The sequence below is a fragment of the Pan troglodytes genome, chromosome 22, assembly GCF_028858775.2.
Source record: "Pan troglodytes isolate AG18354 chromosome 22, NHGRI_mPanTro3-v2.0_pri, whole genome shotgun sequence".
NCBI lineage: Eukaryota > Metazoa > Chordata > Mammalia > Primates > Hominidae > Pan > Pan troglodytes.
Window position 1 is genome coordinate 15,552,472 of NC_072420.2, and position 17,684 is coordinate 15,570,155.

A 17,684-nucleotide genomic window follows, 5' to 3' on the forward strand; every position below is an offset into this window, starting at 1 on the left:
TCTAGACCATAAGATTAAAATAAGAAAAATCTCAGGGTAGTATGTTGACAAGAAGCACTGGTTGAATCTGTATTTTTTTTTCCATTTTTCATCTCCCAGAATTTGGCTCTGTGTATGTTTGTACCTTACTGGCTGTCATTAAGTAATCAACTTCTAGTGACCTTCAAGCATCATTTTCTAAAGTTTTATGCAGGGGAATAATTTCTGGGACCTGTCCTTTTTTATATCAAACATCAAAAACCATTTAATGCTTTGGAGACACTATGTTTTGTTTTCAGAGACCAGGATATGGCAGAACATGTTTCTGATAGATGTAAGAGACTGAATTATAGATTTGTGAGCTTGAGAAAGCCACTTAGCTACTTGGATTTTCATCTTCTCACCTTGCAATGGAAGAATTTTGCATCAGGTGTTTCTTTTCTTTTTTTTCTTTTTAATTACACCGGCTCTATAAATAATTTTACCATCTATGAATAATTGTTCTTTTGTTAGCATAGAAAGGAGACAGGTGATGAGTGAAGTGGAATGAAAAAATTAAGGGGACGCAAGCCTTTGGCACTGAACCCATCTTCCCTCTGTGGGCCCCTGGGGTTACTGTTTATTGCTGAAAGTGCTGCTTGCCCAGGTTCCCAGACCCTTCTCTCCACAAACCCTGTTGACAGGCAGCCATGGAAGCCTCTCGCCTTTTACCTTCTGATATAGAAAACTGAACCAAAGCCCTTGAGAAAATTGGTGAAGTAGCAGAAAACTTCAATTTTCAAATATTCATTGCTTTCATATTGGCCAATTTGCACATGTGGAGGAGTTTTATAGCAGACTCCCTTTGATTAAATCTCCATCTCTGCACTCATCTAGCTGTTTGACTTCTTTGAAATTCATCTCCAAATTTTTGCCTCATCTGCAAATTGGGCAAAATACCTAGATGTGTGCTATTATGGAAGAAAAGCAATCATTTACAAGTGTTCAAAAAATACTCTTCTCCTCCCTGTACTTCATGGTCAAATCATTTTGGAGAGTATTGGCAATGACACTGGACATTGTCCATAATAAAACTCTATAGAATCTACTTCTAAGCCAAACATTGTTTAGTGAGGAGCCATGTCTTGAAATGACAAGATGTGAATGAAACTGACTCCTTTACCTGAACGAACTTACTGTATCTGTTTACACTGATCAATTTTGTCTTGACTTGAAATATTGATTAAATTGGCTACTTTCTGAAGCTTGAACTTTGTCTGCCTCTGTGACCACATCTCCCTCTCTTTTGCATCTCCCAGCCCCACAACTTCAAAGAAAGCATATAATAACCTAGGCCTGATGATGAAATCAGTTCTGCTGATGTCAAATTAGTTATGCCTGTGAAAGCTCTTGGAAAAGAATGATAAGAATAAAGTAAAAACCAGTTTCTTAAAAAGTAAACTACTTTTCACTAGATAAAAAGCCAGTGTATAGGAAACGTGTACTCTACCTCAGTTTTGTGGGACTTATGAGAGAGAGTATAGAATAGCCCACAAAAGGACAATCAGGAGGCCTGGTCCCTAAATAACGCTTTCCTCCCTCCTCACTCTCCATCTGGGCTGTTACTTGTAGTGTTAGAAAGTATAACACAGCAGCACATACATTGGGTTGGAATCCTAACTCTACACTTCACTAAGAGAGTGTTCTTAGACAAGTTACTTGCTGTCTCAATAACTCATCATAAAAATGAGGGCGGTAGTGTCTAACTCAAAGACCTGGGGTAAGTACTCAAGAGAATAATCAGGAAAGACCCTGGCCCAGAGTTTGCTCAGAGCACATATGTTTTAAAAATGTAGTTAATAATTACTAGTATTATTTTTACTGCTGGGTGCGGTGGCTCATGCTTGTAATCCCAGCACTTTGAGAGGCCAAGGTGGGCAGATCACTTGAGGTCAGGAGTTCGAGACCAGGCTGGCCAATATGGTGAAACCCCATCTCTACTAAAAATACAAAAATTAGCCGGGTGTGGTGGCATGCCTATAATCTCAGCTACTAGGAGGCTGAGGCATGAGAATCGCTTCAACCTGGGAGGCGGAGGTCGCGGTGAGCCGAGATCGCACCGCTGCGCTCCACCCGGGACAGCAGATTTAGACACCATCTCAAAAACTAATAATATTAATACTAGTAATTATTAGTAGTAGTAGTATTTTTTAATAGAGAAGGCTGGATTTGATCATCTAAGTTCCTTTTTATCTTTAAAGTTAGACTTTCCCCTTTCGGTTGCTCACAAAATACTCCTTGCAGAGTTTGGCACACCCTAACCTCAGTGTTTGGGGGCCTGACCAGATTTGGCAGGAAAGGCAGTCTGGATGGATAATTATAAAAAATAAAAGCTATCCTATCTTTACAAGCCTGGTTGCTGTAGACAGTATTCTGTAAATCTCCATGATTATTTCATCTTCAGTTAATATTTACAAATACAGAGAACCATCTCAGATAGTAAAAGTGAGAGCTGAATTTTTTTGCAAGCTATTATAACATTTTGAAAGAGTACTATAAACATGTACAAGATGTGACTATGTGGTCATAAAATGAGTTTTCCTGTGTGCCATGAAGGCTCATTATCTTAAAGCCTTGTGTTGTTCTACAGAAGCCATGTGTGACATTCCGCACTAATGGCTTATGCTGTTACTAAATACTTGTCTCTAACTCCCTCAGTCTTTGGGAATGCAGGCATCCACTTGCATGTAAATTAATAGCTTTGCAGAGTGGAAATGAGGTACCCAGAAAAGTCCTTTCATTTCCTGAGTCCAATAAGGAAATAAGTTCCTTTTCCTAATTACATATTTGACCAGAGTTATTGTTTTCAAACTGATATGAAAATACTTATTTTATGGGAAAGCGTGCTTTCATGATCTCAGTAAATAAAACTGGGGCTTTGTTTCTAATGATTATACTATTTACATTAAACTGATTATCAGCTGGGGAGAAGAGTAGGTGTACACACTTACTTTCTTCTTCAAGGAAGTTTTCAGCAGCTGATAGTAACCTTCTTCTGTCATCTGGGTTTTCAATATTTAATTCAATGAGGTGACTCTCTTTTATATCTTTTAAATCTTCTAGAGTCTCATAACCATTGAGCAAAAGTGTTGAGGTATATTCCTGTAAGACAAAAAATATAAAGCAAATTAGTCAGATTCAAATATTTTATTTTTAGTTCTCTTTAGATTTAAAGAAAGTATAGAGATGCATATAGGGACCAAAGGTGCCAATAGAACTTTTACTTAACTTCACTTGTATTCGTTTCTGACATATGAACTCCAGGGCTCTTAAATGATTATGTTGTATAATTCTCGCCTTTTGGAAGGCCAAATGTAAAGAAGAAATAATTACCTTAAGCTATACAATTCCAGATCATGGATAAATTAAATAGTTGGATCATGCATCCCATTTGGAAATGTTTCACTTCTCAACTAACTAAATTGACAGAACTAGCATTACTTTAAGTCTATCAATAAAATGCCTCTAGCAGAGTAGCATGCTACAGTAATATTTCAGAATCTACATCTCTTCTTGTTTTCATGATTGCAAAGGCATCTACTCTCAAAACATTCTTGGGGTAGGTTAAAAAATGAGTTTGAAACAGATGTCATTCTATACAAAAAAGTGGGTGTAGCATTTTGATTGAAAGGCATTATGTAAACCAAAAGAATTTGAGACTTTCTATTTAATTGGAAGCTTTTACTAAGCATAGAAGCACTGTAGTTGGGGAAAGAATTGTTTTCTCAGCATGTATATTTTGTCCATCATTTGAATCAATATGTATTAGTTTAAAATTCATAGGTTTCTGATTTCAAAGTCTGTATGTTATTTTGAAACCTCTATGCTCTCAAACAAAATAAAAATATTAAGTGAAGTCGAGTGCTTTTTCAACTTCCTCAGATTCCTCCTATTTTACTTGCTCTAATTTCAATATCCTTATTTTAATTACTAAAATAGAATAAGAGGAAGTCTAAAAGTTTTAAGTAATCAGGGAGAACTTATGACCACCCCTTTTTAACAAAAAAAAAAAAGGAAGAAAAGCAAGAAGAATGACAATTCTTTCTTTAAAAAAGTATATTCTTAGCACTGAATTAGAATAAAGAAGAAAAAATTTCCTGTTCTGACATATAACCATTTAACTGTGCATTCTTGGGGAAGTCATTTCAGTCTCATAGACCTTGGTTTTCTCACAGGTCACAGAATGAACAAGATTCAGAGGCAAGATGCTAACCCGTACATTCTCATAGGAATATCCCATTTGAGGTGCACCAATAGTAATATAGGAAGGCTTAGATACTGTGTTTACAGACAGGAACATAACTAGATAATTCAGAAAAAAACAATTAAGAAAAGTGTAATTGACTATTGTCTTGGTGAATTTTGAAAACTATCAAAGTGCTGCTGAGTTAATTTTAGAAATGGATTGCAAAACTGTAAATTGATTGATACTAGGTGTATTGTATGTACACACTATTTGACAAGGTAGATATTTCAAAAGAATTTTGGTAATATAACAAGAAAATCATAATTGGGTTACAGATACAGACAACACAGTTTCCTTAACACAATCATTATGGGGCTTGATGATCACCGTTTCCCTCAAATTACTTTTAAAATGATTGTATTCAGTTATCTTCTCTCAACTTGATTTTGATCTCTGCTTTGTAGACAATACAATTCCCTTCTCATTTTTCCTTTCACTTTTTTAGACTTACTTTATTCCTTATACTCTCTTTACCATTCTCGTTTAGACATTTTCTTAGGGCTTTTTATTCTCCTAGATATTTTTCATTTTTCACTGCATTTTCTCAACATCAATCTCTATTGTCACTGCTAAATACTATTAAGGTATAGTCCAAGGGATATTATATCAAGACTTGTCCTTGCATAAAAAAGTAATAAAAGAGAAATAAGAGCTCTTCTAGGAAAACAGGTTTTCCTTTGCTTGCAAGTCTTGTATTTTTAAGCAATGCAACACAAATACTGATCCACTCCCTTCAGTGTTTCCATTTACATGCTTCCAAAAGCAAACACAACACAGATTTGCTCACCTGCAGATGAATCCTCTCTAGGAACTCCTGCAGAGTCTTGGATTTTTCGCTGTTACTCCTTCGGTTTGCCTTTATTTTCTTGGGGGCTGCTTCCTCTTCTGAGATGACATCCACATAAATGAATTTGAAGTTTCCCACTTTATTGTTCAACATTCCTGTCCACATCCCCATTGGTGTTTTGCAAATAATGTCTATGATGTCTCCTTTCTAAGGGCAAAGAAATCCATACACATTAGATTTCAGAGAACCTCATTGATAGAAAGAATGAAATCATAGAAAACTAGAATAATGAGGACATTATGCTAAAGGGGTTCAGATATAACGGAAACAAATCTAAACATTCACTTGCTTCAAAAGTTCAGGCTGGTGGCATGGTGGGTCATGCTTATAATCCCAGCACTTTGGGAGGCCAAGGTGGGAGGATTGCATGAGGCCAGGAGTTTGAGACCAGCCTGGGTGACAAAGTGAGATCCCATCTCTACAATTTTTTTCTTTTAATTAGCCTGGCATGGTAGCATGTATCTGTAGACTGAGGTGGGAGGAGTTCAAAGCTGCAGTGAGCTGTAATCATGTCACTGCACTCCAGCCTGGGCAACACAGTGAGATCCTATCTTAAAAAAAATTCAAAGAAGTTACTTACTAGTTATAATGAAGAAAACTTCAACATTCTTGACAAAAAGCTCTCACATAGTTTGATGACATGTTTCTGTTTCTGTTATTGTATCAATTTATCAACTTATAACTGTAGAGTCTGCAGTATAATTTACAAGACACTTTTGCCTACTCTAAGTTATTTTTGCTCACAACACACCTCTTAGATACATAAAGGAGGTATCATCATTATTAATGTAGATATTATAGAAAAAGAAACAGAGATATTAAATGACTTCTCAAGAGCTTGCAGGAAGTTAACGGCAGAACCAGAACTCAAGTCCAAGTTATCTTAACCAAAAATTGATGCTCTTTTTATTTATACTGTCAAAGTAATATATATGTAACAAAGCTCAAGTTATCATTCCAGGAGGTGCTCCCTAGCTGGGGAAGGAGATGAAAGAGAAGTCTCTTACTCTATATATTTCTAGTGCATCTGAAAAATTTATCTATGGTATAAAATAAACCCATTTCAAGTATTTCATTCATCTAAAATAAAGAAATTTTGCAGAATTCACATAAAAGTATGTGTACACTAACGATAAATTATGCTACTTAATTCTTTTTAAGGTATTCATGCTCTCCTCTTATTAAGAAGAGATAACATTTAGATTGAGCTCACAGCAAAGTTTAGATTGAAGTATGAATGAATCATATTAGTATGGACAAACCAATTGGTCTTTTTCTTTACTCACATCTAAGACCATAATTAACTATAGGCTGCCAGTTATTGGCAAGGGTAGAAAACCTCATGGGGATATTTATTTGTAAAGAAAATTTATTTCTATGCAAATAGGATGCCTATGTTCAAGAGTTATAGTTCCTCCTTTGAGACTTAAAACTTTCTGCCCCAGAGAGGACTTTACAGATTCTAATATTTTTGCCCTTTTTAAGTGTCTATCCTCAAACAAACTAAGCATCAAGCCTGCTACTAAAAATATTTTTTCCTGCTGCTCTGGGAATGTGTGTTCTTCCATCTAAAAAACAAATTTTACTTGTAATGGTATAATTCACCATGACTGAACTAACTGGTCTATCTTGTGATCATCTGTCTGTCTAGTCCTGTGATCTGTTAGGCTGGGTCTTTCTGCCTTTAATGAAAGGGAATCAAATCATAGGTTGGATGGTATCAGCTAGGGAGACTGAGAAGCTCTCCTGAAGCTCTGGAAAGTTTCTAGGCATGGAAACCCTTCACTGCATCCTTCTTATTATCCTTGAAACTTGTAAATTTGCAACTTTATCCTTTAAAGGTATATACCTGTGCATTCCAGGAAAGCCCACAGGTCATCAAGCAAAGACTCAATTTCATTTTGGATAAGACCCTTGATGGAAATAATAGTATTTCAATTTTCATGGGTAACTGGGGAATTCCTGCTGTGTCCTGTAAGAGCTCCACAAAAACTCACCTCAGGCAGCAGCAGCAGTGGTCCCTTGGCACGGTATTGTACGGAAGTTGAAAGACTATCCTGAGTCAAACTGTGTTGTGTTTATTTCCTTCTACTGCTCTCTCCCACAATGGTTACTAGGTTATGGGTATCCTTTCCCCAAGACTTGAACTTAGACATCAGATCATTCCATATACATAACTAAGGAGCTTACTATGGGGAACAGTGCATTTTTAATTCTCCAGTTGAGCTCACTCTGATTTAATAGCATGGAAGGGATCAAGAGAAGGGCTGAAGACCTTAAATGTTAAATAATAATATAAATACTCCATAATATATCATAATTATTAGTTAACATTGGTTTAGTGTTAACAATATAGAAAATTCATACTTTATGCCCTTTGACTTTTAGCACTTTGTGATACTAGAAAGGAATAATTTAACATCTATGAATTCTTTTAGCGCAAAACCTTCTTCTCTTTGTGCTATTGTAACTCACCCCTCTCCTTGAGTGTGAGCAGGACTATGAAAATGATGGATATCACACTCATGATTATGTTACCCTTATATAATAGGAGGGACTTTGCAGATCCGTTTAGTGTACTGAATTATTTGATTTTGAGTTAATGAAAGGGAGATTATCTTGTTGGGTCTGACAAATCAGGTAGGATCCCTTAAAAAAAAAAGATTAAGGCCTGAGTGAGCTTTTTCCTGTTCATCCTGAAAGAGCCAACTGCCGTATTGTAGAGAGGGCCTTGGCTGGTGGAATCTAGAGGCTTAGAATGGACTCCAGTTGATATCCAGCAAGAAAATGGGGTCCTCAGTCCTACAACCACAAGGAACTGAATTCTGTCAAAAGCCAGTGAACTCAGAAGAGAACCCTGAGCCTCAGGTGAGATCACAGCTTTCTTAGAATTCAGTTGAGCCCATAATTATGACCTACAGAAACTGTGAGCCAGCAATACATTTGTGTTGTTTGATGCCTCTGAGCTTGAGGTAATGTGTTACACAGCAATAGAGAATGAATACAGAGGATAAGAGTAAGAAGGGGGAATTCAGGAGGGAATATCACCAGGAGAAAGGTCTCTGGTTACTCATAGCAACCAACTTAAAAAGTACTAGACATTTCCGGGGCATCATGGCAGACGGCAGGCAGGACCAGATTGCAGCTCCAACTCGAGCAGAGGAGTGTGTGGATGCTCACATCATGAATTTTGGCTCCAGAACGATTGCAGAAATAAATTAGGAAACCTGGGAGGACTCACAGATCCCCTGAAGGAAGTGAATTCCTCCTTCAGTAAACAGGAGACAATCTAAATACTGTGCTGGCATCCACAGCTGAGAGGCCCACAGACAGTTAACATCATAAGACTCTGTGCAGACAACCCCTAGTACCAGCCTGGAGCCTGGTAGACTAGTTGGGTGGCTAGATGTAGAAGACAGGTAACAATCATTACAGATTGCTCTCAGGAAGCCTCATCCATAGGAAAAGGGGGAGAGTACTACATCAAGGGAACACCCCATGGGACGAAAGAATCTGAACAACAGCCTTCAGTCCTAGACCTTCCCTCTGACAGAAACTACCCAAATGAGAAGGAGCCAGAAAACCAACTCTGATAACATGACAAAACAAGCTTCTTTAACACCATCAAAAAAATCACACTAGCTCACCACCATGAGTCCAAACCAAGAAGAAATCCCTGATATACCTTAAAAAGAATTCAGGAGGTTAGTTATTAAACTAACCAGGAGGCACCAGAGAAAGGTGAAGCGCAATGTAAGGAAATCCAAAAAACGATCCAAGACGTGAAGGGAGAAATATTCAAGGATAGATAGCATAAATAAAAAACAATCAAAACTTCAGGAAACAATGGACATGCTTATAGAAATGCAAAATGCTCTGGAAAGTTCCAGCAACAGAATTGAATAAGTAGAAGAAAGAAATTCAGAGCTCAAAGGCAAGGTCTTTGAAATTATCCAAACCAACAAAGACAAAGAAAAAGAATAAGAAAATATGAACAAAGCCTCCAAGAAGTCTGGGATTATATTAAATGACCAAACATAAGAATAATCAGTGTTCCTGAGGAAGAAGAGAAATCTAAAAGTTGGGAAAACGTATTTGGAGGAATAATCAAGGAAAACTTCCCTGGCCTTGCTAGAGATCTAGACATCCAAATACAAGAAACACGAACCTAGGAAATTCATTGCAAAGAGATGATTGCCTAGGCACATTGTCATCAGGTTATCTGAAGTTAAGACAAAGGAAAGAATCTTAAGAGCAATGAGACAAAAGGACCAGGTAACCCATAAAGGAAAACCTATCAGATTAACAGCAGATTTCTCAGCAGAAACCCAACACGCTAGAAGGGATTGGGACCCTGTCTTCAGCCTTCTCAAACAAGACAATTATTAGCCAAGAATTTTGTATCCAGCAAAATCAAACTTCAGATATGAAGGAAAGATACAGTCTTTTTCAGACAAACAAATGTTGAGAGAATTTGTCACTACCAAGCCACTAAAAGGAGCTCTAAATCTTCAAACAAATCCTGGAAACACATCAAAACAGAACCTCTTTGAAGCATAAATCTCACAGGACCTATCAAACAAAAATACAATTTAAAAAACACAAAAAACCAAAAAAAATGTATACAGGCAACAAATAGCATGATGAATGGAATAGTACCTCATATCTCAATACTAACACTGAATTAAATGGCCTAAATTCTCCACTTGAAAGTTACAGAATTGCAGAATGGATAAGATTTCACAAACTATATGCTGCCTTCAAGAGACTCATCTAACACATAAAGACTCACACAAACTTAAGGTACAGGGGTGGAAAAAGATATTTCATTCAAATGGACACCAAAAATGAGCAGGAATAGTTATTGTTATATCAGACAAAACAAACTTTAAAGCAACAGAAGTTGAAAAAGACAAATAAGGACATTATACAATGATAAAAGGCCTTGTCTAACAGGAAAATATCACAATCCTAAACATGTATGCACCTAACACTGGAGCTCTCAAATTTGTAAAACAATTACTAATAGGCCTAAGAAATGAGATAGACAGCAACACAGTAATAGTGGGGAACTTCAGTACTCCAGTGACAGCACTAGACAGGTGATCAAGACAGAAAGTCAACAAAGAAGCAATGGATTTAAATTATACCCTGGAACAAATAGACTTAACAGATACATACAGAACATTCCATCCAACAACCTCAGAATATACATTCTATTCAACAACACATGGAACTTTCTCTAAGATAGACCATATGATAGGCCATAAAATGAATCTCAATAAATATAAAAAAATTGAAATTATATCAAGCACTCTTTCAGACTACAATGGAATAAAACTGGAAATTAACTGCAAAAGGAACCTTCAAAACCATGCAAATATATGATCCCTGGGTGAAAAATGAAATCAAGATGGAAATTAAAAAATTCTTTGAACTGAACAACAATAGTGACATGACCTATGAAAACCTCTGGGACACAGCAAAGGTTGTGCTAAGGGGAAAGTTCATAGCCCTAAACACCTACATCAAAAAGTCTGAAAGAGCCCAAATGGACAATCTAAGGTGACACCTCAAGGAACTAGAGAAACAAGAACAAACCAAACTCAAACACAGCAGAAGAAAGGAAATAACCAAGATCAGAGCAGAATTAAATAAAATTGAAACAAAAAAATATGAAAGATAAATGAAACAAAAAGCTGTTTTTTGAAAAGATGAATAAAATTAATAGACCATTAGTAAGAATTCAAATAAGCTCAATATGAAATGAAACAGGGGGTATTACAACTGACACTACAGAAATACAAAAGATCATTCAAGGCCACTATGAACACCTTTGCATGCATAAACTAGAAAACCTAGAAGACATGGATAAATTCCTGGAAAGATACAACTCTCCTAGCTTAAATCAGGAAAAATTAGATACCCAGAATAGACCAATAACAATCAATGATATTGAAATGGTAATTTTAAAATTACCAACAAAAAAAGTTGAGGACCAGACCTATTCACAGCAGCATTCTACCAGACATTCGAAGAAGAATTGGTACCAATCCTATTGACACTATCCCACAAGACAGAGAAAGAAGGAACCCTCCCTACATCATTCTATGAAGCCAGTATCACCCTAATACCAAAACCAGGAAAGAGGGTAACCAAAAAAGAAAACTACAGACCAATATCCCTGATGAACATAGATGCTAAAATTCTTAACAAAATACTAGCTAACTGAATTCAACAACATATCAAAAAGATAACCCACCATGATCAAGTGGGTTTAATACCAGGGATGCTGGGAGGGTTTAATATATGCACTTCAATAAATGTGATACACCACATAAACAGAATTAAAAACAAAAATCACATGATCATCTCAATAGATGCAGAAAAAGCATTAGACAAAATCCAGCATTTCTTCATGATTAAAACTCAGCAAAATAGGCATACAAGGGACATACCTCAATATAATAAAAGCCATCTATGACAAACCCACAGTCAACATAATGCTGAATGGGGACAAGGTGAAAGCATTCCCTTTGAGAACTGGAACAAGATAAGGATACCCACTCTCACCATTCCTCTTCAACACAGTACTGGAAGTCCTAGCCAGAGCAATCAGACAAGAGAAAGAAATAAAGGGCATCTAAATCACTGAAGATGAAGTCAAACTGTCACTGTTTTCTGATGGTATGATCATTTACTTAGAAAACCACAAAGACTCTTCCAGGAAGCTCCTAGAACTGATAAAAGAATTCAGCAAAGTTTCTGAATACAAAATTAACGTACACAAATCAGTAGCTCTTTTATACACTAACAGTGATCAAGCTAAGAATCAAATCAAGAACTCAACCCCTTTTACAATAGCTGCAAAAACAAAAACAAAAACAAAACTTCGGAATATACCTAACTAAGGAGGTGAAAGACCTCCACAAGGAAAAGTACAAAGCACTGCTGAAAGAAATCATAGATGGCACAAACAAATGGAAACATGTTCTATGCCCATGGATGGGTAGAATCAATATTGTGATAAGGACCATACTGTCAAAAGCAATCTGCAAATTCAACAGATTTCCCATCAAAATACCACCATCGTTCTTCACAGAATTAGAAAAAACAATTCTAAAATTCATATGGAACCAAAAAAGAGCCTGCATAGCCAAAGCAAACTTGAGCAAAAAGAACAAATCTGGAGGCATCACATTACCTAATTTCAAACTATACTATAGGCTATAGTCACCAAAACAGCATGGTACTGGTAAAAAAAAAAAAAAAAAAAAAAAATAGGCACATAGACCAATGGAACAGAAAAGAGAACCCAGAAATAAATCCACATACTTAACGGCCAACTGATTTTTGAAAAAGCAAACAAAAACATAAAGTGGGGAAAGGACACCCTTTTCAACAAATGGTGCTGGGATAATTGGCTAGCCATATGTAGGAGAATGAAACTGGATCCACAACTCTCACCTTATAGAAAAATCATCTCAAGATGGACTAAGGACTTAAATCTAAGATCTGAAACTATAAAACTTCTAGAAGATAACATTGGAAAAACCTTTCTAGACATTGGCTTAGGCAAGGATTTCATGACCAAGAACCCAAAAGCAAATGCAATAAAAACAAAGTTAAATTGCTGAGACTTAATTAAACTACAGAGATTTTGCATGGTAAAAGAAACAGTCAGCAGAGCAAACAGACAACCCACAGGGTGGGAAAAAATTTTCACAATCTATACATCTGACAAAGGACTAATATCCAAAATCTACAATGAACTCAAATCAACAAGAAAAAAAAAACAAACAATCCCATCAAAAAGTAGGCTGAGGACATGAATAGACAATTCTCAAAAGAAGATATACAAATGGCCAACAAACACATGAAAAAATGCTCGACATCACTAATGATGAGGGAAATGCAAATCAAAACCACAATGTGATACCAGCTTACCCCTGCAAGTATGGCCACAATCAAAAAATTAAAAAATTGCAGATGTTAGCATGGATGTACTGAAAAAGGAACACTTCTACACTGCTGGTGGGAGTGTAAACTAGTACAACCACTATGGAAAACAGTGTGGAGATTCCTTAAAGAACGAAAAGTAGAACGACCATTTGATTCAGCAATTCCACTGCTAGGTATCTATGCAGAGGAAAAGAAGTCATTATACAAAAAAGATACTTGCACACACGTTTGTGGCAGCACGATTTGCAATTGCAAAAATGTGGAACCAACCCAAATGACCATCAATCAGTGAGTGGATAAAGAAACTGTGGTATAGGCTGGGCGTGGTGGCTCATGCCTGTAATCCCAGCACTTTGGGAGGCTGAGGTGGGTGGATCACGAGGTCAAGAGATCGAGACCATCCTGGCCAACATGCTGAAACCCCATCTCTACTAAAAATACAAAAATTAGCTGGGTGTGGTGGCCTCCAGCTAGTCGGGAGGCTGAGGGAGGAGAATCGCTTGAACCCAGGAGGCGGAGGTTTCAGTGAACCAAGATTGTGCCACTGCACTCCAGCCTGGTGACAGAGCAAGACTCCATCAAAAAAGAAAAAACAAAAGAAAAGAAAATAAAGAAAGGAAAGGAAAGGAAAAGAAAACCATGGTGTATATATATATACAATGGAATACTACTCAGCCATAAAAAGGAATGAATTAATGGCATTTGCAGTGACCAAGATGAGACTGGACATTATTATTCTAAGTAAAGTAACTCAGCAATGGAAAACCAAACATCGTATGTTCTCACTCATAAGCAAGAGCTAAGCTATGAAGATGCAAAGGCATAGGAATGACCCAACGGACTTTGGGGACTTGGGGAAAGGGTGAGAAGGTGGTGAGGGATAAAATACTACAAATAGAGTGCAGTGTATACTGCTTGGGTGATGGGTCTCACGAATAACCACTAAAGAACTTACCCATGTAACCAAACACCACCTGTTCCCCAATAACCTATGGACATAAAAATAAAAAATAAACAATACTGGAATTGCCCTGCCAAGTCTGGTTCCCAAGGCCTTTGCTCTGCTCAGCTCTTGCCTGACATTTGCACCTTGTCTCCCTCTCTCTTCATTATTTCTATTCCTGCAAGTATCAGGGAGAGTTGGGCACCTTCAGCAACTGTGAGGCTTTTGGTTTTCAGGAAAATGGAGAGAATTCCTTCCTCCCTGATAGACTCTGAACCTGAATCATCTACATAATAACAACTTACACTAACAGCCTGAACAGACCGATACCCCGACTCCACCTCACATATTTTATTCAAATTCTTAGCACTGGGCCAGGCGCGGTGGCTCATGCCTGTAATCCCAGCACTTTGGGAGGCCGAGGCGGGCGGATCACGAGGTCAGGAGATTGAGACCATCCTGGCTAACACGGTGAAACCCTGTCTCTACTAAAAATACAAAAAATTAGCCGGGCGTGGTGGCGGGCGCCTGTAGTCCTAGCTACTCAGGAGGCTGAGGCAGGAGAATGGCGTGAACCCGGGAGGCGGATGTTGCAGTGAGTGGAGATCGCGCCACTGCACTCCAGCCTGGGCAACAGAGTGACTCTGTCTCAAAAAAAGAAAAAAGAAAAAGAAAAAAATTCTTAGCACTGTAAGCTAGACTCCACTTCTACTGTTGGGAAGAACACACTCACACTGTCTTCCCACTGCTTATACTTGCTGAAACAGATCATATAATCAGCATTTGACAAACCATTCAGAAGGTGGGATATGATGTCCTCTCACCTTGATTTTGAGGGAGTCAGTGTCATAGGGACTTGGCGTGAAATCCGTATGCACTCTGGCACGGCCACAGAATGGTCCTGAATAAGGGCCATCGTCATCCAGTCGAAAGCTGTCCCGGTTACTTGTACCATCTGAACAGCTTGTTATGCCACCTGATGAAAGCAGAAGTTCACAGTTGTCATGGAAGACTTATAACATTCTGAATCATCATCTGGACACAACTAAGTATTGATAATGCTGGAACACTGGATGCCAGGCTCATGAGGAAGTTCTAATTGACCCATCCTGGTGTCTGTCTGCCAGTTACTCTCCATCAGTGACGTCTGTCCTCTGAGCCATTTCTAACCTTTTTCCTGCCAATCTGGCCACTCTCTCCTCTACCACTAACCCAAGTACCCTCTCACTTCAGTCTCCGTAATCGGATCCAGTACACAATGTACTAAGTATTGGACACTTGCCAAAAGCATCACATTACAAAGTTCCCTACAATTTCTTCCCCAGAGTTCCCACTGTGTACCAAAGGCCATTTTGGGGCAATATTTCTGTCATAACAGGTGGCACTTTTGCTTGTTGTATGAGTGTAAGGGAAGGAGAAAGTGTGTGTGAATATCTGCATCCCCATGTGGTTTGAAACTTCTAAACTGGGCCTTTAAAACTGCTCCAAATCCTTGTTGTCTGGTCCTCTTATTTTTGATCTTAAACTTCAGGAAACAGAGAAAAGAGATAGCATTTTGTCACCTGTCTGGGAACAAGAATGGCTCCCAGTGGAAGTAATTCTCCTCCCCCACCCTCATACTCAGTCATCACTTCACATCTTCCTTCAATCAAGCCTTTCATCACTCTGTTCAGTGAGGGAATAGCCCACGTTTCACTACCATGCATTGTGGAAATAAGGTATAGCTCCTTCAAGATGCTCCACATTGTATGTGAACTGATGTAAAACACAGATGAGTTGCATCTAATCACATAAATTAAGTGGTATACAGTAATGGTAAAATGGACCACCATCTCTTCACACCCTCCCTTCCATGACAACTCCAGACCAGGGCTTTTCACAGTCCATTCTAGTTAATAAAATTCTCCCCACATCCAGCATCACAATATAGAGTTTTTAAACTTCCAGGAGAAATTAATACTAATGAGATCTGAATTTCATACATGCAAAAAACATTCTTTAAATGTTTCTGTGTTAGCTTTTGTCACAAAATAACTATTCTACAGCCAATAGGAAAATAGGAATAAAACTCAGGATATTTGAAACATCTGGTCTTGCCATACATCTTCAGATAACAGAAGCAGTTGATTTAAAAGGAAATGGGAAACAAACTTTGCAAAAACATTTAAAAACCCTGAAAAGATTAGAGAGATGTATAACAGTCTACATACAAAAAGTCATAAGGCACCCTGCAATATCAATCGTTTCATCCAAATATTGTAGCTGGAAATTTGACTAAATCCTGAGTGATTTCCTTCTTAGAAAAAATATTAATCCTCATTAGAAAATCCTTGTTGGTTACTTATGGATCCCTTTTTGCCACCTAATTGGTCATAGTCCTACCATTTATTATTTGCATATTGCTTCACTCTTTACTGATTAATGCTGGGTTAAGATCTAAAAAGTAAATGTCAGTAAAAGTAAATTGATGCAGATGTGCTACATTTTTCAGAGTACTTCAGGAAAAAAGGAAAGTGGTCGGGGGAGAAAGAATGAGGGGGACGCAGGGAAGAGGAAGGAAGAAAGAAAGAGACAGAGAATGGAGCAGAAAATAAATTTCATTTATCTGAATACTTCAAGTCATTTTGAAATATGTTGACTCAAGATAAAGCTGGCTCGCTCCAACAAAGGTTTTTATTTTAAAGATGCAGATTTAATCTCCTAATATGACTTTTTTGAGGCATATCCCCAGGAGCCCCGCTGACTACAGTGTTAAAAGTTTTAACACAGTTTATAACTGTGTCAAATATATTATGTATTATTTAAACAATAGCAACTCTATATAGATTTAATATATCTTACATTTTTACCATTTCTCTTATCAAGTAGCTGGAACCTTGTGGCTGATTTAACTTGTTGTTTTTTAATTAATTTAACCCAGACCTCACACCCAGGATCTTGTCCCTGATTGATTAGCCTTACTTGATGAGCTCTGTCCACTGTAGAGACTATCCATGGAGTCACTGGCTTTGAGGGACACCTTCTCTGTGTGGGTCCCAATCACAGGGTCACTGTTTCTATATGGGTGGGCATTCTCTCCATCTTCCTCATCCTTCAGAAAACATATCAGAGGTTAGGTACAGAGAGAAGATTTCCACAGAGATGTTCATTGTGTACATTGGTTTAATAGACAAGACATATTTTAGCAATAAAATACTTAAGGATACATAAGGATAAAATACAAAAGTAGTTCATCTTCAGTTCAATCTCTAGCAAAACCTTTCACAATATACTTGGAAAAATTATTCAGACGACACATTCTTTTTGTAAAATTCAGTTGAAATTATAATGGCTCATTTTTACAAACTAGGACGAATATCATATCAATATTATTTAATCAAAAGTGTTAGATTTATTGACATCTATGGTTTATCTTTTAAAGCACTTTTACTTCTTCATGTTGTCCTTATGCTCTATTTACCACCATTACTAATCCATTGAGATCTGATCCTACAAGCTTAAACTCTGCATAGTTGTTTCATGTCAGTTATTTGCATCCTACCAGATCACTAGATATGAATAAAACACGTACATTTTGCAATTCTAAAGCAAAGCTTATCTAAAAAGCTTTACAAATCTAATACCATGCTTGCCACCTAGTCAAGTGAGAAGCAAATCTTGCATAAAAT

At 37.4% G+C, this 17,684-nt stretch overlaps 1 protein-coding gene across 3 annotated transcripts in view; it reads right to left on the reverse strand.

The window, feature by feature from the left end:
* SAMSN1 (SAM domain, SH3 domain and nuclear localization signals 1) overlaps positions 1-17,684 on the reverse strand; it is a 175,264-nt gene that overhangs the window by 10,259 nt on the left and 147,321 nt on the right. For all 3 annotated transcript variants that reach the window (XM_009442827.5, XM_016938412.4, XM_514833.6), the window contains 4 exons: positions 16,978-17,107; positions 14,841-14,992; positions 5,052-5,258; positions 2,970-3,120 (listed from right to left, as the gene is read on the reverse strand). In XM_009442827.5, the coding sequence (XP_009441102.3) occupies positions 2,970-3,120; positions 5,052-5,258; positions 14,841-14,992; positions 16,978-17,107 (640 nt within the window). The remainder of the gene's footprint in view (positions 1-2,969; positions 3,121-5,051; positions 5,259-14,840; positions 14,993-16,977; positions 17,108-17,684) is intronic.